The 21,328-nt window shown below is 46.0% G+C and overlaps 1 protein-coding gene and 1 long non-coding RNA gene across 2 annotated transcripts; one reads left to right on the forward strand and one right to left on the reverse strand.

Annotated features, from left to right (window-relative positions):
* Positions 1-531: 531 nt before the first annotated feature.
* LOC129646642 (uncharacterized) lies at positions 532-4,656 on the reverse strand. Its single transcript, XR_008712078.1, has 3 exons — positions 4,459-4,656; positions 3,646-3,951; positions 532-2,350 (listed from the first exon to the last, which is right to left on the reverse strand). It is a non-coding gene; the product is annotated as an uncharacterized LOC129646642 (long non-coding RNA).
* An 11,048-nt stretch (positions 4,657-15,704) lies between these two features.
* FZD7 (frizzled class receptor 7) lies at positions 15,705-21,093 on the forward strand. Its single transcript, XM_055573113.1, has 2 exons — positions 15,705-18,269; positions 19,850-21,093. Exons 1-2 carry the CDS (start codon positions 16,551-16,553, stop codon positions 19,868-19,870), a joined length of 1,740 nt encoding a protein of 579 aa, XP_055429088.1. The 5' UTR covers positions 15,705-16,550; the 3' UTR covers positions 19,871-21,093.
* Positions 21,094-21,328: the final 235 nt, after the last annotated feature.

Below are 21,328 nucleotides of genomic sequence, written 5' to 3' on the forward strand. Positions count from 1 at the left end.
CTAAAGATTGTGATCATGTTGATAAACTACGTACATATTGCCTAGGAATGAAAAATAAATTTTTTTCCCTTTCACTTGTACTTAGCACAGTTCTTGGTTCTGAAAGCCCTCTGCCTAAAAAGGATATGGGTAGAAATAAACATGGGATGCCCAAAATATCTTTTTTCTATGGGTTGTAGGCATCCACATTTGGAAAAGAAAACCTTCTCTTCGGTAGCTGCTGTGGTCTGCAGCACAACTTTCAAATATCCTTCTCGGCAGCTTATTAATTCACTGGAATACTCAAAATACTCAATGGGAAACATGACTTTTCCTTGACCCTGCCGTTTCTACAGTATTCTCATTCTCAATTGAGCATAGAGGATGCTGGTGGCCTTCTGAGAAACCAGAAACTTTAACCCCCATCTGCCTAGACCTAGATCTCTTTAAAACCATTAAAGAACCATAATAATTACCCTTTATTGAACATTTACAACATGCCAGACACTAAGGTCACTGCATTATCTCATTTGATCTTCATAATCCTGTGAAGCAGGTGTTTGTATTATCACCATTTTACAGATGAGGAAACTGAAACCCACAGCAGTAAGCAGGTTGTCCAAAGCCACAAAATAACAAACTGCGGAACATGCATTTTAAAAAATATTTATTTTATGTATTTATTTGGCTGTGCTGGGTATTTGCTGCGGCACCCAGGATCTTCGGTCTTTGTTGCTACATGCAGAATCCTTAGTTGCAGCAGGCGGGACCTAGTTCCCTGACCAGGGATCAAACCTGGGCCCCCTCCATAGGAAGCACAGAGTCTTAGCCAATGGACCACTAGGGAAGTCCCTGAATAAGGATTTAAATCTACAAAACCTCTGCTCTCAACCATTACTCTCAAACTGCATCTCCAAAGAAAGAGAAGTCCCCACTACAACAAATATAAGAACTTCCAGAATAATTAATGGGAAAACTACTTCATCACTCCCCCTAGCAGAGTGAAAAATGTGATATGGCCCCTGGGGGAGGCCCAGCATCCTATAGACCTTACAGTGACCCAGTATCCCAAGAATGTCCTGTTCTTGTGATGTCGTCTTGGACAGCTGGCTGCAAAGCGGGTATTTAGATAGAAACACATCCTCAAGGAAGCTTCCATAAAAAACATGTGCTCACTCTGTCTGTTTGCTTTCTGGGGCTTTCTCCAGGCCAGACATACTTAGGTGCTTAGAAGCAGACTCAACTTCTTCCCTTTACTACTTTCCTTCCCACTAGTTTTTTTTTTTTTTTTCTTCCAAGTGAGAACTAGGTTCAAAGTCCTGTTCTTTTATCCACCAACTGTGTGATTTTGGACTTCTCTTTACGTTTGTTTCCCCATCTATAAAATGGGCCCAATAAATAGTCACCATCTCAAAGGGCTGTCGTGAGGACAAAGATTCAAGGAGACAGTGCCAGTTAAGGGTTTAGCGCGATGCCTGGCATGGTAAGCCTTTGATAAACGTTAGCTGTTAATAAACATAGTAACGATACGACTAATACCAGACACTGGAGTCTGTCAGTTGGCTTTGTCTTAACCGTTCGGCTGGAATTTAAGCCAGGGTATCATCAACACTGGGTGCTAAGACACAGCAGGACCAATATGGTCTTCAGAACTAAGGCTTTAAAACAATGAGTCATCTCTGGGAGCAGTGGCTAGCTTGATAAATTTTAGGCCAGGGGAAGAGGAGGAGTGAAGTTTCACAGGTAAGCCAAAGCCCCTTTTGCTAGAGTGAGAAGTCTGTCGCCTCTTTTGTTTATTTCTTCTCTAAATGTTTCCTCTCCCACCTCCTGGGCTGTTTTCAAAACTCCTCCATTTTGGTAGCAGCTCTTCACAAGTCTGCTGGAGGCCACAGGAATGGGCCAACAGTCCTCTCCCCAGCTCAAAGAGCCAGCAGGAGCTGCCCCAAGCCCCTCCCCTGACTGTGGGGTCCAGCTGGCTCCACAGTAGTTTCTGCAGCCCCCTTTCCAGCACCTTCCTGACACAGCACAGCTGTGGGGGCTCAGCTCAGACTGTGGCCCATAAGCACAGCAGACGCGTCACGAGCACCCTGTGCAACTCTCGGCACAAGCCAGCCTGAGGCCCCTCGCTTCGCCAGTCACCTGTGACCTTTCACTCTGGAGCACCCACGAGTCATTTCCAATGTGAGGTCAGCATGAAGCAGAGATAAATAAATAGATAGTTGATAAATAGATAGGTAAAGTCAGGTCATCATATGCAAAGTTCTTAGATTAAATCACAGGGCCCAAGAGCCCAAACATGTGAATTCTAGTTTTGTCATTCTCTGAACCCTTAGACAATTCAATCCACCATCTTGGGCTTCAGTTTTCTCATCTGTAAAATGAAAGAGAAAAATTACTGAACTCTGATGTTCTTTCTGAAAAATAAATCCCTCAAACCATTCTCCAGTTCAGTCTCTCCTTTTTAATCACAGGATGGGCTGGCTCCTAGTTCAGTGCCAGACTCCCCTTATAATTTTGATACAAACTCAATGTCATCACAAAAAGCCAATTCATTTGTTCATCAAGATTATTAATTCCAAAGAACTAAATCGACATCTATCTAAGGAAGGCATAGGGATGGCCAACAGGCACATGAAAAGATGCTCAATAATGCTAATTATTAGAGAAATGCAAGTCAAAACTAGAATGAGGTACCACCTCACACCAGTCAGAACAACCCTCATCAAAGAAGTCTACAAACAAGGAATGCTAGAGAAGGTGTGGAGAAAAGGGAACCCTCCTACACTATTGGTGGGAACATAAATTGGTGCAGCTATTAGGAAGAACAGTATAGAAGTTCCTTTAAAAATTAAAAATAGAGCTACCATATGATCCAGCAATCCCACTCCTGGGCATATATCCAGACAAAACTATAGTTCTAAAGGATACATGCCACCCCTATGTTCATTGTAGCACTATTCACAATAGCCAAGACACAGAAACAATCTAAAGGTTCATCAACAAATGAATGGATAAAGATGTGGTATGTATATACAATGGAATACTATTCATCCACAAAAAAGAATGCAGCAATATGGGTGGAACTAGAGAGTATCATACTAAGTGAAGTAAGTCAGAAAGACAAAAATAAATACATTATAATATTTGGAATCTAAAATACAACAAAAATGAACTTATCTGCAAAAAAGAAATGGACTCACAGACATAGAGAACAGACTTGTTTCTGTAGGGGAGGGATGAAGTGGAAGCTTGGAGTATATACAGAACAGATAACAAGGTCCTTGTGCATAGCACAAGTAAATACAGTCAATATCCTATGGTAAACCACAATGGAAAATAATATTTTAAAAAAGAATATGTATATTATGGAATTAATAATCTTTTAAAAAATTGAAGTATAGCTGATTTACAATGTTGTGTTAATTTCTGCTGTATAGCAAGGGAGGGTGGGGGAGGTTATATATACATATGTACACACATAAAGACATGTGTGTATATATATATATATAACTGAGTCACATATATATGTATAAGCATATATATATAAATATAACTGAGTCAGCTTGCTATAGAGCAGAAATTAACATAACATTGTAAATCAACTATACTTCAGTTTTTAAAAAGATTATTAATTCCATGATGGCAGGGATACATTCATTACCTTACCAGCAGTGCCTGCTGCTGCTGCTAAGTTGCTTCAGTAGTGTCGACTCTGTGCGACCCCATAGACGACAGCCCACCAGGCTCCCCCGTCCCTGGGATTCTCTAGGCAAGAACACTGGAATAGGTTGCCATTTCCTTCTCCAATGCATGAAAGTGAAAAGTGAAAGTGAAGTTGTTCCGTCGTGTCCGACTCTTAGCAACCCCATGGATTGCAGCCGACCAGGCTCTTCCGTCCATGGGATTTTCCAGGCAAGAGTACTAGAGTGGGGTACCATTGCCTTCTCCGAGCAGTGCCTGGCACACTGTAATCTGTAAATATATATAAACACATATTTTTAAAAATAAATGAAGGCCATGGGATTTTATTTCATCCTTAAGAGGTGCCTTACTTCCCTGGTGGCTCAGCTGGTAAAGAATCCACCTGCAATGTGGGAGACCTGGGTTTGATCCCTGGGTTGGGAAGATCCCCTGGAGAAGGGAAAGGCTACCCACTCCAGTATTCTAGCCTGGAGAATTCCATGGACTATATATAGTCCATGAGCTTGCAAAGAGCCAGACAGGGGACTGAGCAACTTTCACTTTTTTTCATTCATTCAATCATGTATGCAGCATGGACTGCAGTGTAACTACCCAGGACTTGAATAAACCTCTGTGACCACTTAAAAACAAAGTAACTGCTGACTGAGAAGGGGGATTAAAAGCAAGGAGAGATTCCTCAACACATGAATGAGAGAGTTAGCTAAGAAATAAAGGGCTTCTCTGTTCCCCTCCCCCAAGATTTCTGATAGCCAGCATTCTAATAAAAGTTGCTTTTACCAACTTCACACTTTCAAAGCCAAAATTAACACCATTTAACGGAAGGCCCCAGATAAACTCAGAAGGTAAGACCCAAGCCAGGGAGGGACTTCAATTTACACAGGGAAAGGAAACCTCAAAGCCTTCTCAAGCTCCCTCCAACCTCTCCTAACCACCTCTTCAACCTGCCACCCTCCCTTAGGGACCCTGCCAGGTTGCTCGGACCCAGCCACGCCTCGCCTCCTCCTTCAGGTGAAGCTGTTCTCAAATTAAATCACAAAGAGGGACAGCCAGTCTGCAATGATCTGTGTTTATTTAGTAAATGGGTTGATTGCCCTCATTTGTGGCGATTAAGAGTTCATTTCTCAACGCAAAGAGGACCATTTCTCGAAGGGCAGCCCCAGATAATTAAGACAGGGAAAGAAACAAAATTCAAATACCTTCCCCCAACCCCCTGGCCCCTGACCAACCGATTTTGGCCTTTCGGTGGCCCCTCCTGCAAGGGGCCACAGGCCCCGGCTGCAGTGAGTTTCTGACCCAGTAGAGAGAGGATTTGGTAAACAAAGGCTTAGGAATTCTTTAGGTGCCTTTAAACTGACATCTGGCAAATTCGAGATCCCGTCACAGTTTCTCCTCCGCGCCGCGCCTCCCACCCCCACCCCACTGTCCCCCGGCTTTGAAAGGCAAATGTTTTGAGGTTTGTGTTCTCTTCCATTCACAGCGTTTTTAACCAAGTGGAGTCAAACCACTTTGTCTACACCTTAATTGAAGAGCCTGGCTCGAGAGCTTAAAGTACTATTTTACAATAGGAAGGAGGGGCAGGCAGAGGCGGAAGGGAGTAAGTGTAAATGTGAACGAGAAGAAAAGCGGTGGGTAAGTGGCCCTCAAGGGCGCTCTCAGACCGCGCGCTCGCCTTCAGGGCACACGTCGGGCACAGCGAAGGGGCTGCTCTGTGCCACTCCGTGAGGAGCTGAGAAGAGGCTGGCTTGGCTTCGAGGGTCACTCCCACAGAATACACGACAAAGCCCCTATTGTGAGAAGTCGTGGCCCAGGGGAGGAACCCCAAAGAAGCCTAAGGCTCTCCTTGGGCCAGATCACAGAGCCCAGCTTCCTGGCCTTATCAATGAAGACACGGGCCCACAGAGGTTAACCGATTCGCTCAAGGCCAAGGGGGTTAGCGGCTGGATCAAGACCCGGGGAATTCCTCTCATTTCCTTAGCTGTAACTGAAGGCTTTCTCCTGTGTTTGATACTCTGGAAAGAGAAATCCTAAAACGAGTGTCCCTAGACTCGGGAAGACAGTTAAATGACTTCCTATATTTTTCCAAGTGAAACAACCAAACATTCTCACCTAGTCTTCTCAACTATTTGGGATCCCAGCTGTACATTTCAGGGCACATGGGAGATTTTAAGCAGATTCTCTGGCATAGGACTCAGGAACTAGTTTTGTTTTTTTTAAGTAGATTTTTTTAATTATTAAATTTCTCCACCACTAACCACCCCCACCCCCCATGGCCACCTCCCCTTTGAGGATCTCCCTTTCAACTTGTTCTAATTACTACTGTTTCTGCTGCTGCCTTCATGTCACTTAATTTGGTTCATGTATCCCAAAGCACGTTTAATTTAGAACATTTCACTGTCGACCCATGTTTAGCTTGTGGTCTGTCATGATCCCCAGATCTTGTGTCCTTAGCTAGTCTTTCACAACGCTATATTTCTGCAACTTAGAGGTTTAAAAAAATTTTTTTCACTTAACTTCATCTGACTCAATCCCACTCAATTTGATTCAATAAATGGAACCTTATGAAAGGCAAAAGAGAAAAATAAGACATCGTTTCTCTTCTCAAGGACCTTTGAGATGAATACGTGGTATAAGATAGGCCCTAAAAGAGAAGAGAAAATAGAAGTAACATCAAAAGAGCTATAGAACCTTCAGAGAAAGACGGGGAAGGAAACTGACATTTGATGTGTACCTACTATGTGATGAGATATATTAGAATTAGGCTTGGCTGAGAGGCATAAGAAATCCTAAAATAACACTGGCTTAAACAAGACATAAGTTTATTTTGATCTCATATTGGAGAATCCCGAGGGAGTTCATCATAGGCTGGTATAGTCCACCACAGTGCTAGGGACCACGCTCCTTCTATCTTTTTCTCCTTTTCAAGGTCACTTCGTGGTCTACAATAGCCTCCAGAGTTCCAGCCTTTGAGGGGAGGGGACACAGTTCCAGCTGTGTTGTTGCACACACACAGTTGATATTCCAGAACTTAATGGAAGGACCCAAGGGAGGTTTTTATATGGAGTCTTTATTCCAAGTGGTCATATGTCTGACTAAAGACTGGGGCCTCCACTACCGTGAAAGAAAGGAAAAACATATATTAAGCAGCAACTAACAGCATCTGCACCATGCTAAGGACGTTATATATTTTCAGTTCAGCTCAGTTCAGCCACTCAGTCGTATCCAACTCTTTGCGACCCCATGGACTGCAGCACACCAGACCTCCCTGTCTATCACCAACTCCCAGAGCTTGCTCAAACTCATGTCTATCGAGTTGGTGATGCCATCCAACCATCTCATCCTCTGTCATCCCCTTCTCCTCCTGCCTTCAATCTTTCCCAGCATCAGGGTCTTTTCCAAAGAGTCATTTCTTTGCATCAGGTGGCCAAAAGACTGGAGCTTCAGCTTCATCATCAGTCCTTCCAATGGATACTCAGGACTGATCTCCTTTAGGATTGACTGGTTTGATCTCCTTGCAGTCCAAGGGACTCTCAAGAGTCTTCTCCAACACCACAGTTCAAAAGCATCAATTCTTCAGTGGTAACCTTTCTTTATGGTCCAACTCTCACATCCATACATGACTACTGGAAAAACCATAGCTTTGACTAGCCAGACTTTTGTTGGCAAAGTAATGTCTCTGCTTTTTAATATGCTGTCTAGGTTGGTCATAGCTTTTCTTCCAAAGAGCAAACGTCTTTTAATTTCACAGCTGCAGTCAGCATCTGCAATGATTTTGGAGCCCAAGAAAATAGTTTCTCACTGTTTCCATTGTTTCTCCATCTATTTGCCATGAAGTGATGGGACCAGATGCTACAATCTTTTTGAATGTTGAATTTTAAGCCAGCTTTTTCACTCTCCTCTTTCACCTTCATCAACAGGCTTTTCAGTTCCTCTTCACTTTCTGCCATAAGGGTGGTGTCATCTGCATATCTGAGGTTATTGATATTTCTCCCGGAAATCTTGATTCCAGCTTGTGCTTCATCCAACCTGGCATTTTGCATGAGGTACTCTGCATAGAAGTTAAATAAGCAGGGTAACAATATACAGCCTTGACATACTCCTTTCCCAATTTTGAACCAGTCCATTGTTCCAGGCTAGGTCAGATGCTTGCCTATTCCTGGCTCAGTCATCTGAAGGGAGGGTTAATGTGGTATAAGGTACAAGGATGGCAACATCATCTGAGGAAATGCTATGAATTAACTGTTGGGAATAGAAGCTGTTACCTTTTAGAATAGCCACTGGGAACTCATTGGTTCTAACGGTTGCTTCTTGACCTGTATACAGATTTCTCAGGAGGCAGGTAAGGTGGTCTGGTATTCCCATCTCTTTCAGAATTTTCCACAGTTTATTGTGATCCACACAGTCAAAGGCTTTGGTATAGTCAATAAAGCAAAAGTAGATGTTTTTCTGGAATGCTCTTGCTTTTTCTATGATCCAACGGATGTTGGCAATTTGATCTGATTTTAGAGCATTTATTTCTCTTTCTTATAATAACTCAGAAGAAAGAGGTTTCCTATGCCTTTATAGATAATTCCTATCTTGAAACACTTTTGCAAGCATTCAATTGAGTCAACTCAATGACAACTGCAGTCCTAGGAAGTATCTTCTCAAATGCTTTACTTAGGCCATTGAGCAAGATGAAGGTGACTGCAAGACTGAGCCTTGTTAGTCAAGCCTGAATGGATGCTTCTCCTGGGTTGGTGCTGATACTTGGAGGTCAGCCTTCCAAAAGCTATGGGCCCATGCCCCAGGAGAAAGCCAGAAGAGACCTGTGTTTTCACCCTTTTGCAAACCCCAGCACTATGGTTAGAAAGGGTCTCTCTAGTTGCTAGAGCAGGCAGAGAGGCAGGTGACTTCATTAATGGGGATAGTGGAATTCCAAGGTAAGGAGCTAGGAAACAACTCTGTTTCCTGGTTTCTGCTCATTCCTTTCTCACTGAATGTTTCTCAGCTCTTTGCCAATATGTTTTACACTCAGATTCCCCAAATGAAAGGATCTGATTGGGTGGCCAGTGGGCATATTTGTTGGACAGAGGTCTCATGCCAGACAACCTCATGGCTAGGTCAGATGCTTGCCTATTCCTGGCTCAGTCATCTGAGGGGAGGGTTAATGTGGTATAAGGTACAAGGATGGCAACATCATCTGAGGAAATGCTATGAATTAACTGTTGGGAATAGAAGCTGTTACCTTTTAGAATAGCCACTGGGAACTCATTGAGCTTCATAAATGAGGTCTCAGGCCCAACATCACACCCTGCAACCAATCAACCAACAACACCCCCCCACCCCCACATTTTCTCTTTCTGCGCACGTGCATGCGTGCGCACACACACACACACACACACACCCCCCACATATCTCATCCTCATTATTTCATCCTTCAGTTCAAAACATCATCATGTAGAGTGAGGAGGACTCTATGCAAGGCCAAAGACCTTCTATGAGCCGTGAGCAACACAATACATTGCTTTGCAATATGAGTCTGGGTCAGAGGTTCTCGCATCTGACTAATTCAAAAGAATCACCTGATGAGCTTTTAAAAATTAAATCCCAAGTCCAAAGCCAGAGATTCTGACTCAACATGTCTGAGGTGGGGCCCAAACTTTGGGAAAAACTCTTTAGGTGGTGCTGATGACCAGCCAGATTTGAGATCCACTGCTCTAGCTCTCATCTTCACTTTTCTAGAAGGCACTGGGGCTTTTATTACTACTGTGAGCAATTGTTCTTGCAGCTTTTCCTAGCTCTCTGCTGACCGTCCTGGCCTGCCAAAATGGGAAGGCCTGGTACCCTGTCAAATTTTCCATCTGCCCTCGTGGGCTGGGGCAGAGCACTGACATCTCCTAATCTAGAAACCCACTGGTGCAGTTTCAGTGATGGGAATTAAATCACTCCTTGGAAAATTAGAAAAAAGTAGTGGTCATTACCAAGTGGGTTTGAAACCTGTATAGGTATAATATTCAGGGGGTCATCACCAATCTGGGCTTGATAACCCAAGCCTAGAAATTCTGGGACATCTCTAAATTTGGGGATGGCTTTTGATCCTTTTGATACAAAAGGACCAATATTAGTGAAATTTGCCATGAAGACATCAAGTAGCAGCGCAGTGTGAAGTGAAAAATGTTATATAGACCAGATTTTAGTCCAAGCTTTGAGTCTATAAAAAGGAGCTTATACTTGGAACTGTGAAGCATTGTTATAAAATTTGAGTTAGTGTACCTAAAGCAACTGGTATCTTATAAATGGTTGTCATTCTATTAAAAATATAACTATTTTTGATGCTCAAAGTCATCTGAACAGAATAAGTCCTACAAATCCAGTGGTGTGACAGGATCAGTACTCAGGGACTTGTGAGAGCTGATTATGTGTATCTTTTCCAAACTCCAAGTTCAGTGATATTATGTGACATGAAATCAGCCATGGTATCAGTATTTACACCATGGAAATTGGCAAATGTACATCGGTCAGGGCTTTTTTTCCCTAGAGGGCTAGTTGGTAGACACTTCCCAGCACACTACTGTAAAAAAAGCACAACCTCAACAAAAAGCCAGCACCAGAAAATATGCACCTAACTTGCTCTTTTATTTTATATCTATGATTTGCATCCATATAACTAAACCAGGATTCTGCCCTCATGATTTTTTGCCCATAGATTACAAGCATTTTGCAAATATTATCTCATTATTTCTCACAACACCCTGGAGAGCTAGGGATGTTAAGTGACGCCTGAGGCAGCACAGGAAATCAAATGGTGAAAAGCAGAACTAACCTAGTCTGTACTAACCACCTCTGCCACCCTTCCCACACATCATTATTGTCCAAACTGGCAAAAAGACATGGGTAAATTCTTGCCTGGAAAATCCCATGGAGAGAGGAACCTGGTGGGCTATATAGTCCATGGGATTGCAAAGAGTCAAGACATGATTTAGGGACTAAATAACAACAAAACAATTACCAGTGATGCTTTAACCTCACAACCCAAATAGCCAAAGTCTCTCTACAGACTTGGTCCAAGTCCTTGGTGTGTGTTGTGCTGTGCTTAGTCGCTCAATGGTATGCAACTCTTTGTGACCCCATGGACTGTAGCCCGCCAAGCTCCTCTGTCCTTGGGATTCTCCCGCAAGAAAACTGGAGTGGGTTGCCATGCCCTCCTCCAGGGGATCTTCCCAACCCAGGGCTCAAAGCCAGGTCTCCCGCATTGCAGGCAGATTCTTTACCATCTGGGCCACCAGGGAAGCCTTTGGTCCTTGAGTACCAATCTGACTCCCCAGAATGGCTACCTTCCGAACTTGGAGGTTTTTCTGCAGGGCTGCTGATAGCCTTGTATTAATCAACTGTCCCATATTCTTTCTCCTTCTAGGCCAAAGACATGTGTTTGAAAAAACAGTTGACCAGAATTAGGATTCTGTTCTGACTTCAGCAGATGCAAGTGGCATTATAATCAACCAACTCATGTTATCTGTGACCCTTTCTCTGAACACTCCAAAGTCAGAGACCCAAGAGTTGTTTTTCTCTGAGGCATTATCTCCATAATACTTTGGGAAGGAATAAATAACCCTAGTGGTGAACCATCTCTACAATGGCTCGCCCTCTAATGGATTTTCACATTCTAGAGTAATCCCTACTACCCTTTGATTGTGGATAGACCTAGTTTCTTGCTTCTAATGCATGGAGTAAGGCAAAATCGAGAGGATGTCACTTCCAAGATTAGATTACAAAAAGACCATGACTTCCATCTCAGGGCAGGGGAGGGGAGGCAGGAGTCAAAGTGGGCCACATGAGAGGTGAACACTGTAAGGGACCCATGTCTCTGGCAACAACTAGAAAGAAGATTTGGTACACATGCATGACAGAATATTACTCAACCATTAAAAAGAATGAAATAATGCCATTTGCAGCAACATGGATGGACCTAGAGACTATCATACTGAGTTAAGTAAATCAGAGAAGAAGAAGCACTGTATGACATCCCTTATATGTGGAATCTAAAAAAAAAAAAAGATACAAATGAACATACAAAACAAAAAGAGACTCATAGGCTTAGAGAACAAAATTATGGTTGCTGGGGGGAAGAATGGGGGGAAGAGGTAGTTAGAGAGTTTGGGATGGACCTGTACACACTGCTATATTTAAAATGGGTAACAAGGACTTACTGTATAGCATATGGAACTCCTCTCAGTGTTATATGGCAGCCTGGATTGGAGGGGAGTTTGGAGGAGAATGGATGGATACATGCATAGGTATGGCTGAGTATGGCTGAGTCCCTTTGCTGTTCATCTGAAACTATCACAACAGTGTTTGTTAATCAACTATACCCATACAAAATAAGAAGTTTTTTTTAAAAAAAGAAGCTGAGGCCTGCCAAAAGCCTTGTTATGAGCTTGGAAGTGGATCTTCCTCCAATTGAGCCTTGAAATAACTGCAGCCCTGACCACATCCTGATTGCAGTCTTGTGAGAGACCCCAAGCTAGAAGATCAATCTAAGCATATCCAGATTCCTAACACAGAGAAACTGTGAGATATTGAATATTTGTTGTTTTAACCTGTTGTGTTAGGGAGTGATGTGTTATACAACTACAGATAACTAATACAGTCCTCAACCAACAAGTAAAATGGTGGAATAGACACAATCACTGAATCTGCCACACAAACCACCTCCACATGTAGGGTCTAGAAGAATTCAGCATGGCCCCCCTCTAATTCTCCTAATTCAATCTAGACATTTCTAACTTTCATTAATACTTGAAAGTCTGCCTTAGGGATCAAAATGTTCCATTTTTTGAATGATCCAACACTCCCAACTAAAGTGAAAAGAAGCCAAAGGCAACCTGGCCATTGGTAATCACAAATCCTCAATGTTATAAAGTCATAAATTGTCTGGTAAAAGAGAGGCCAGAAAGTATATGCTAAAAGCTGCCCTTTCTGGTCTTGCATGAGTAATTCCTGAAGCTGGAGTTTCACTACAACCACAGGATTGTGGCACTACGAAGGTGGCCATTTTCAAATCTGGCCTGACATCAGAATGAAATTCATCTAGATAAACCTGGGACTTGGCCAAGATAAGTAATATTTAAATAACTGGAGCCAATGAATAGCATCGCTTTTCTATGGAACCACATGACTATGATGTGAAGAAATAAAAGCCTTTGTTGTTTTAAAGGGCAGAGACAATTGGAAGTTTTGCACCAGACGGTTACAAAATTTTCCACCCTTAGCTTTCCAAGGAAGATACCAGTTAGTGGCTTTGGGAGTTGGGTGTGGAAGGTGTTACTTGGAAAAGACAATTAAATTCATTCTGAACAGATGTGAACCAATGTTACCACATCCATAACAGAGCCTAAAACAGACTATTTAGCCCCCTACACGGTGAGCTTACTTTTCTGAACTATTCCCTGTTATTACTTAGCTCCTTGAAATCAGCATGCTATGTCAGGAAAGGCACAGAAAGCTACCACACCTCTCTCATAAACAGTGAATTTTTATTTTCCAGATAATTTTGGAGTGGTTTTTTTTTAAATCCTCCTAAAAAACACAAAACACTCCCCCCAAAATTGGCCTTTGCTTCTGTTTTTTGCGCTTGTCTACCTGAGTCAGAACAAGACTGTCATCTGTGATACAGTTCATCAAGATAAATGGAGATGGGTTTTCTGTATCTAATACACAGTTTGTTTTAAAAAATATTTCATTTGTCCCTTGAATTTTTAAAAGGCTATTTTTTCCCCCTCTTAAAAAAAGAATTATCCTTATTACCTCATCAGGCAGCTGTCTGAGGCTATGAGGAGAAGAAGCTCATAACTAAATTGGTTTAGTTGTATTTAAGACAGTATTTTATCCTGTCGGTTTTCATTTTATTAGATGACAGTGCTTGCAATTTCTCCCTCAATAAGCAAAGATGACTTAGATCAGTGGCCTGATGAATAAGCATGAAAATTTGATTTAGGAAAGGAGAACATCCTGGAGCTCACAGAGAGAAAAAAGGATTTCCAACCCCCCACCACACACACATTTTAAATGACAAAGCAAAGAAGCTGCATTGTCTTTAAACAGCATCTTTCAATGCAATCAATATCAAGGCTCTCCAATGTTAGGTGATAAGAATAATAATTTAGAAAGAAAAAGAGGAGCCCTTGAAAAAATACAAAGAGAGAAGGAAATATGTTTAAAGAAAATATTATTAATCTTTCATATTACCTTGAGGCAGATTGCCCAAAAGAAAAGAAAAAACAAAAAAGCCCTGGGTGTGAAGGGAAAACTGATCCTTTGGAAGAAAAAAGACGAGGATTCCTGTTGAGGACCGGATGGAGAATGTGAGCAGTCTGACACCCTACCTTGGCCTAAATGATTCAGCCTTCCAGACCCATTAACAAGAGTGGAGGACAAAGAACTGTGAAGTGCAAGAACAGATTCCCCATAAACCAGTAATAGAAAATAAATAAAAGAAAAACAGAGGAGGCCAAAGTCTCCTATGGAAGGGAACCCAATTAATTGTCTTCGGTTTCAGGATCAGTCTTTTCTTGCTGGAGAAGAGGCTCACCCGGAGTAGCAGAGGCAGCAACTTCTAACTTCTGCAAACATGCATCCTGATCAGAATCCCTTAGGGCTCTAGCGCCTGGAACTGAGCTGGCAGGAGGAAGGGCTAGGCCAGGAGTAACGTTTTTTAAGGCAGAGGATTGCGCGGGGGTGGGGGGGCGGGGGGAGGTGGAGGGAATGTTACAGAGAAGATTTTTCCTTGCTTAGCATGTCACTTTCCTCCATGGGAATTCATGCTATTCCTCTCAGTCCGGTGAGAGGGTAGGAACATCCCCCACCTCCACCCGCTGTAACTTCTGATTTCGCCGCGAGTAACCAGAGAGCGCGCGCCAAGGCCCAGTGCCTTCAGCGGGGCGAAGATTTGATCGAGAACAAAAGAACGCTTGCCAATCAGAAAACGGTACCCGAGAACAAGAAGTACTTCTCTTTGTGTTTTGAAAACTCTTTAATTAGCAAATGCCTTTGGTTTCTAATACGCATTAAAACTTTTCTACGCAGATTCCAAGAATCGAATCATTGCTTCCGCGACCAAGGTGGGACTCCCAGGGGCCACACGCCGCAGAACTAAAGAAAACAGGGCAATTAAATACTCGCTGTAAACCTGTACAGTGTTCCTGGGCACTCGGCCGCAGGTTTTTTTACAATAATTTCCCGCACTAGTTTTCTTATGACTTCACTAAAGCTATGCCAAATCCCTAGACTCTGGGCCGTGCGTGCGGGCAGGGTGGCCTGATGCCTGGGTCCCCCGCGCCCGCCGCTCGTCGGCCCTGTCCCCTTGGAGGGGTCGACACTTCCTCCTGCCTTAAGCCGGCCCCCTCTGCCAGACTCCTACTTCTCTTCGGCCTCGGCCCCTCCTCTTTTTTACAACCCGGAGAGGGGGTGAGCGGGGATTGTGGCCTCACGTGGTCTGAGTGTGCGGAGAGAAAAGCAATCCGCAAGGCGCACCCATTTCTTGCCCCATTCCGAACCCCACATTTAGGATCCTGCTACCTAAAAGTCCCCCGCCAAACCCAGCATTTTCAGCCCAAGGAGGGCTAAACACGACTCGGGGTCACGTCTCTCTCCGCGGAGGCGGTAGGTACTCTAATTCTCAGCCTCTCCATGCAAAAGCCTTGCCCGGTGTGCCCTTCTGTTCAGGAATGTGTATTTTAGTGTACCCGGAAGAGGAACAAATCTTCCAAGCAAATTCCCTTTCTGATGCGCTTCTCTACCCCCTCCCCCTAGTGAATTCAGGGTAAAAGTTTTTCTTAACTTTTCCCTCCCAGCCCCCTGCCCCTCCCCTCAGGAATCCGCCCAGACCTCCGCAGACCTAGCCTCTCGCGTTCCCTCGCCCGCCCCTTCCGACTTCCACCCAATCCGAAGGCAGTCACACAAAAAACAAAGGCTGCTATTGGGCCTCCGTGGAGCTCGAGGGCCCGCCCCCGGAGTGGTTTGTGAATGGGGGGAGGGGAGGGGGCGGGGCGGTCCGGAACCCTGAGAGCCCGACGCTTCTTCTGTAGAGTTGCGCGGCTCCAAGGCGTTACTCTGCGCTCCCTCCCGGCGGGCAGCGCTCCCTCACCGCTCAGAGTTGCGCGGGGCTGGAGAGGCCAGAGCCAGGCCGCGGGCACCAGGACCTCGCAGCTTCGGACGCAGTGTGACTGGATTTCTTAAAAGAACTCGCCGAGCTCTTGGCTCCAAGACGCCGATCGGACTCAGAGCGAGAATCAGCCGTTTGGCTGAAAGTTGGAGCCAAGCTTTTGGGGCTGTAGAAGGAGCGAGGAGCGGAGAAGGAGGCGAAGGAGGAGGAGGCGGCGGCGGCGGCGGCGAGCGGAGCCTCGAGGAGAGAAGGCGGAGCAGCACTGTTGAGGCGGCGGCTTTGGCTAGCAAGCGGCGGCGCCGGGCTCTCGCCTGCCAGGGGCCAAACTTGGTGTGTGGGGGGGCGCGCGCCTTATTGAGCTCAGTGAGTCAGGAGACTTGGGCAAACTTTGAAGGGTAACAGGAGACGCTTGTTGCTTCTCGCCGCAGAAAAAGCCGCACCGTTACGTCGCATCGAGAGGAGAAGGCGGCCCCCCAATCTGCGCCCCCAGCCCAGGGAGACGAGTTTGGACCCCAGGCGGCTGCTCCAGTGCTGGGCGGAGGCGGCGGCGCCCCCGTGGCGCGAGCACCCCAGCTGCAGCGCCCTCTGTTCCGCGCCGCCCACGGCCCAGCCCCGGCGCCGGGAGGACTCTCATGCGCCCGGCGCAGCGGCGCCTCCCCGGATCCCAGCCGCTCCCGGCTGCCTGGTCGCATTTCTCGGGCTAAGAGTGCCGCTGCACCCGCGGCCGGCGATGCGGGGCTCCCGCGCGGCGGCGTCGCGCTTGCCTCTGGACCTTTGCACCCTGGTGCTGGCGCTGCTGGGCTCACTGCCCGCAGGCGCCGGGGCGCAGCCGTACCACGGAGAGAAGGGCATCTCAGTGCCAGACCACGGCTTCTGCCAGCCCATCTCCATCCCCCTGTGCACGGACATCGCCTACAACCAGACCATCCTGCCCAACCTGCTGGGTCACACGAACCAAGAGGAAGCGGGCCTCGAGGTGCACCAGTTCTACCCGCTGGTGAAGGTGCAGTGTTCTCCCGAGCTGCGCTTCTTCCTCTGCTCCATGTACGCACCCGTGTGTACAGTGCTCGACAAGGCCATCCCTCCGTGCCGCTCTCTGTGCGAGCGTGCCCGCCAGGGCTGTGAGGCACTCATGAACAAGTTCGGCTTCCAATGGCCTGAGCGGCTGCGTTGCGAAAACTTCCCCGTGCACGGCGCTGGCGAGATCTGCGTGGGCCAAAACACGTCGGACGGCTCCGGGGGCGCGGGCGGCGGCCCCACCGCCTACCCTACCGCACCCTACCTGCCCGACCTGCCCTTCACCGCGCTGCCTCCGGGGGCCGCTGACGGCCGGGGCCGCTCCGCTTTCCCCTTCTCGTGCCCCCGCCAGCTCAAGGTGCCCCCCTACCTGGGCTACCGCTTCCTGGGCGAGCGCGACTGCGGCGCCCCTTGCGAGCCGGGCCGCGCCAACGGCCTTATGTACTTTAAGGAGGAGGAGAGGCGCTTCGCCCGCCTCTGGGTGGGCGTGTGGTCTGTGCTGTGCTGCGCCTCGACTCTCTTCACAGTGCTCACCTACCTAGTGGACATGCGGCGGTTCAGCTACCCGGAGCGGCCCATCATCTTCCTGTCGGGCTGCTACTTCATGGTGGCCGTGGCGCACGTGGCCGGCTTCCTGCTGGAGGACCGCGCTGTGTGCGTGGAGCGCTTCTCCGACGACGGCTACCGCACGGTGGCGCAGGGCACCAAGAAGGAGGGCTGCACAATCCTCTTCATGGTGCTCTACTTCTTCGGCATGGCCAGTTCCATCTGGTGGGTCATCTTGTCGCTCACTTGGTTCCTGGCGGCCGGCATGAAGTGGGGCCACGAGGCCATCGAGGCCAACTCGCAGTACTTCCACCTGGCCGCCTGGGCTGTGCCCGCTGTCAAGACCATCACCATCCTGGCTATGGGCCAGGTGGACGGGGACCTGCTCAGCGGGGTGTGCTATGTGGGCCTGTCCAGCGTGGACGCGCTGCGGGGCTTCGTGCTGGCGCCCCTGTTCGTCTACCTCTTCATCGGCACGTCCTTCCTGCTGGCGGGCTTCGTGTCTCTCTTCCGCATCCGCACCATCATGAAGCACGACGGCACCAAGACCGAGAAGCTGGAGAAGCTGATGGTGCGCATCGGCGTCTTCAGCGTGCTCTACACGGTGCCGGCCACCATCGTTCTGGCCTGCTACTTCTATGAGCAGGCCTTCCGCGAACACTGGGAACGCACCTGGCTCCTGCAGACGTGCAAGAGCTACGCGGTGCCCTGCCCGCCCGGCCACTTCCCGCCCATGAGCCCCGACTTCACCGTCTTCATGATCAAGTACCTGATGACCATGATCGTCGGCATCACCACTGGCTTCTGGATCTGGTCGGGCAAGACCCTGCAGTCGTGGCGCCGCTTCTACCACAGACTCAGCCACAGCAGCAAGGGGGAGACTGCGGTATGAACCCCGGCCCCTCCCCCACCCTTCCTTCCCGCCGCCGGGGGTGGGAAAGGGGCGGTAGGGAAAGAACTGCGGGGTGGGGGGACTTGTTTCTGGAACCTCCTTCCGCTCCAGTGAGAAGTGACCTGGAAATGAGAAGATATATGTAGATATATGTGGGTTGGGAAAAGAGGCCTGGGTGGAAAGACGGTTTGGATGAAAAGACTTCTGGCAAAGACTTGCAGGATGATGCTGGTGATGTTAACAGTGACGTTAATCATGTGCGGTACGGGCCGCCCTGGGCCTGTCGAAAAAGATTGAGATCAGAAGGTTGCTATGAGTTCTTCCCGGCTCTGGGCCGACCTGGGACTGTGAGCGATTCCCCTGCTGCAAGACAAGTGGCCTGTCCTCACTCCTGTGAGGCCCGGGTGAAAGGTACAGCTGTCTGCGGCCGCCGCTTTGTTGGGAAAAGGGAGGACTCCCTGCAGTGTCCTTGTCAAGCGGTGGTCAAACCATAATCTCTTTTCACTGGGGCCAAACTGGAGCCCAGATGGGTTAATTTCCAGGGTCAGACATTACAGTCTCCACCTCTGCCTCCTCCCCGCCTGTTTTTCTTCCTCTACTCCTTTCAGGTCTTGTAAAATAAGCATTTTGAAGTCTTGGGAGGCCTGCCTCCTAGAATCCTGATGTGAGGATGCAAAAAGAAATGACAACATTTTGCAACAAGGAAAAGGAGGCTAGTAGTAGGTATTTCTACTACTTTTTTATTTTCTGGGGAAGCAGGCAGAAGAAAGAAGGCTGTTTTATTTGGTTTAATATCCTGAAAAGAAGTGATGACTTGTTGCTTTTCAAAACAGGAATGCATTTTTCCCCCTTGTCTTTGTTGTAAGAGACAAAAGAGGAAACAAGTGTCTCCCTGTGGAAAGACACAACTGTGAAGACAGCAACTTTTATAGGCAAAGCAGCGCAAATCTGAGGTTTCCCTTTGGATGTTAATTTGGTTGTAATAAACATTCCTTTTTAAGGAAAAGTGAAGGGCGGTGTGCTTCCATACCCCTTTCTGTCAGAGGTACTGACTTGGCTAAAGGAAATGCAAGGGGTTTTGCTGTGTTTAAGTAAATTTAATTCAGAACACATGATCCAACAGGCTCTGTTAAAACATTCAGGGAAATCTCTCCCTTCATTTTCTTTTTCTTCCCTTAAACCTGCATTTAGGTTTTGTTTTTCGATTTTTTTTTTTTCCTTCCAATTTGAATCCTCTAAGATAAAAGGAGAAGCATAATGCCTTTAGCCTCATAATAAAGGAACGTTAAATTTTTTTAAAAGTCAAAGGAGCATTTTGTCCTGTTTTCTTTGTTCCATAAATCCGTTTATAAAATATCATGTGTATGCTGACCCTGTCTTTGTGTGGCTGGGTGGGGAGGTGACCTGCAGAAATGACAGTGAGTGAAGAGGACAGTTAAAACCATGGGCCCCATTTTTAAGGAAAGTCATTAAAAGAAGGTAAACTTCAAAGTAAGTCTGGAGTTCTTTGAAATGTGCTGGATGACTTAAATTTATTAATCTTAAATCATGTACTTTTTTTTCCTCTATAATAGAACTCCAATTCCTTTGCATAATGGTCTAAAGCTGAACAGAGAATCATGGGAGCTAACCTTTACTCCACCTTTGACATCACCCTCCAATCCAGCAACACTATCCTGTTTCTCAAAACTGTCTTTAAATGCTGTTTGAAACAGTTTTTAAATCAGAGGGTTACTACGAGAGTACAAGTTGCTTTATACATGTAATGTTCAGTTGAGTGAAGCTGCTTTTTATATTAAAGTTTAACATTGACCTTATGTTTCTTAAACCTCCAAAACTGTCTCATTTGTCAGATTTTTAAAACGCCCACTACACAGTTTTTGGCATCTTTTGTGTTATATCTCTTGCATGTGAAATTTGTAAAATAGAGACGAGTGCAGTATGTATATTTTGTAAATCTCCCATTTTTGTAAGAAAATATATATTGTATTTATACATTTTTACTTTGAATTTTTGTTTTGTTTTGCCTTTTAAAGTCTACAAGGAAGCCCCACTTTATCACATGTACAGATCACAAATAAATTTTTTTTTTAAAATACAAAGTGAACGTTTATTTAGTTTATAGTTCCTATATAAGCCAAAGAACAGAATTTTGTATTATGGAAAGATGGTATAGAGGGACACCCACTGAATATGTCCCTCATAAAAGAAGACGCTTACTCCTTGGAAGGAAGGTTATGACCAATCTAGATAGCATATTGAAAAGCAGAGACATTACTTTGCCAACAAAGGTCCGTCTAGTCAAGGCTTGGTTTTTCCTGTGGTCATGTATGGATGTGAGAGTTGGACTGTGAAGAAAGCTGAGTGCCGAAGAATTGATGCTTTTGAACTGTGGTGTTGGAGAAGACTCTTGAGAGTCCCTTGGACTGCAAGGAGATCCAACCAGTCCATTCTGAAGGAGATCAGCCCTGGGATTTCTTTGGAAGGAATGATGCTAAAGCTGAAACTCCAGTACTTTGGCCACCTCATGTGAAGAGTTGACTCATTTGAAAAGACCCTGATGCTGGGAGGGATTGGGGGCAAGAGGAGAAGGGGACGACAGAGGATGAGATGGCTGGATGGCATCACTGACTCGATGGACGTGAGTCTGAGTGAACTCCGGGAGTTGGTGATGGACAGGGAGGCCTGGTGTGTTGCAATTCATGGGGTCGCAAAGAGTCAGACACGACTGAGCGACTGAACTGAACTGAAAAGAAGATGTTATATATATGAAGGTCTTTTTTCCTTGCCTTTTAAAATACAGAGTTTAATGAATGCCTTAACTGTCCTTTAATTTTTTTTTTTTTTTTCTGTTGTTGTTGCTTCCTGCCTCTCTTCCCACCACCCTGGCGCACACACACCCCTAAGCATTTTCACATCCTGCCCTGAATCATTTACTGAAGGTACAGAATAAGCATCTCTTTTAGAGAGGTGCTATCTGATCCATGTTTTTACTACCCTTCAGGCATGGAGTCCATATTTGAAAGAGGACTAGATATTTTTGGTCCACTTTT

Source organism: Bubalus kerabau, chromosome 3 (assembly GCF_029407905.1).
Source record: "Bubalus kerabau isolate K-KA32 ecotype Philippines breed swamp buffalo chromosome 3, PCC_UOA_SB_1v2, whole genome shotgun sequence".
Taxonomy (NCBI): Eukaryota; Metazoa; Chordata; class Mammalia; order Artiodactyla; family Bovidae; genus Bubalus; species Bubalus kerabau.

What these genes read in the sequence shown, in the direction of transcription:
- FZD7 (XM_055573113.1), top strand. Translation starts at nt 16,551, where the DNA reads ATGCGGGGCTCCCGCGCGGCGGCGTCGCGCTTGCCTCTGGACCTTTGC. An exon ending in GCAGCAAGGGGGAGACTGCG is followed by an intron (nt 18,270 to 19,849) that starts GTATGAACCCCG and finishes CCTCTATAATAG; the next exon opens with AACTCCAATTCCTTTGCATA.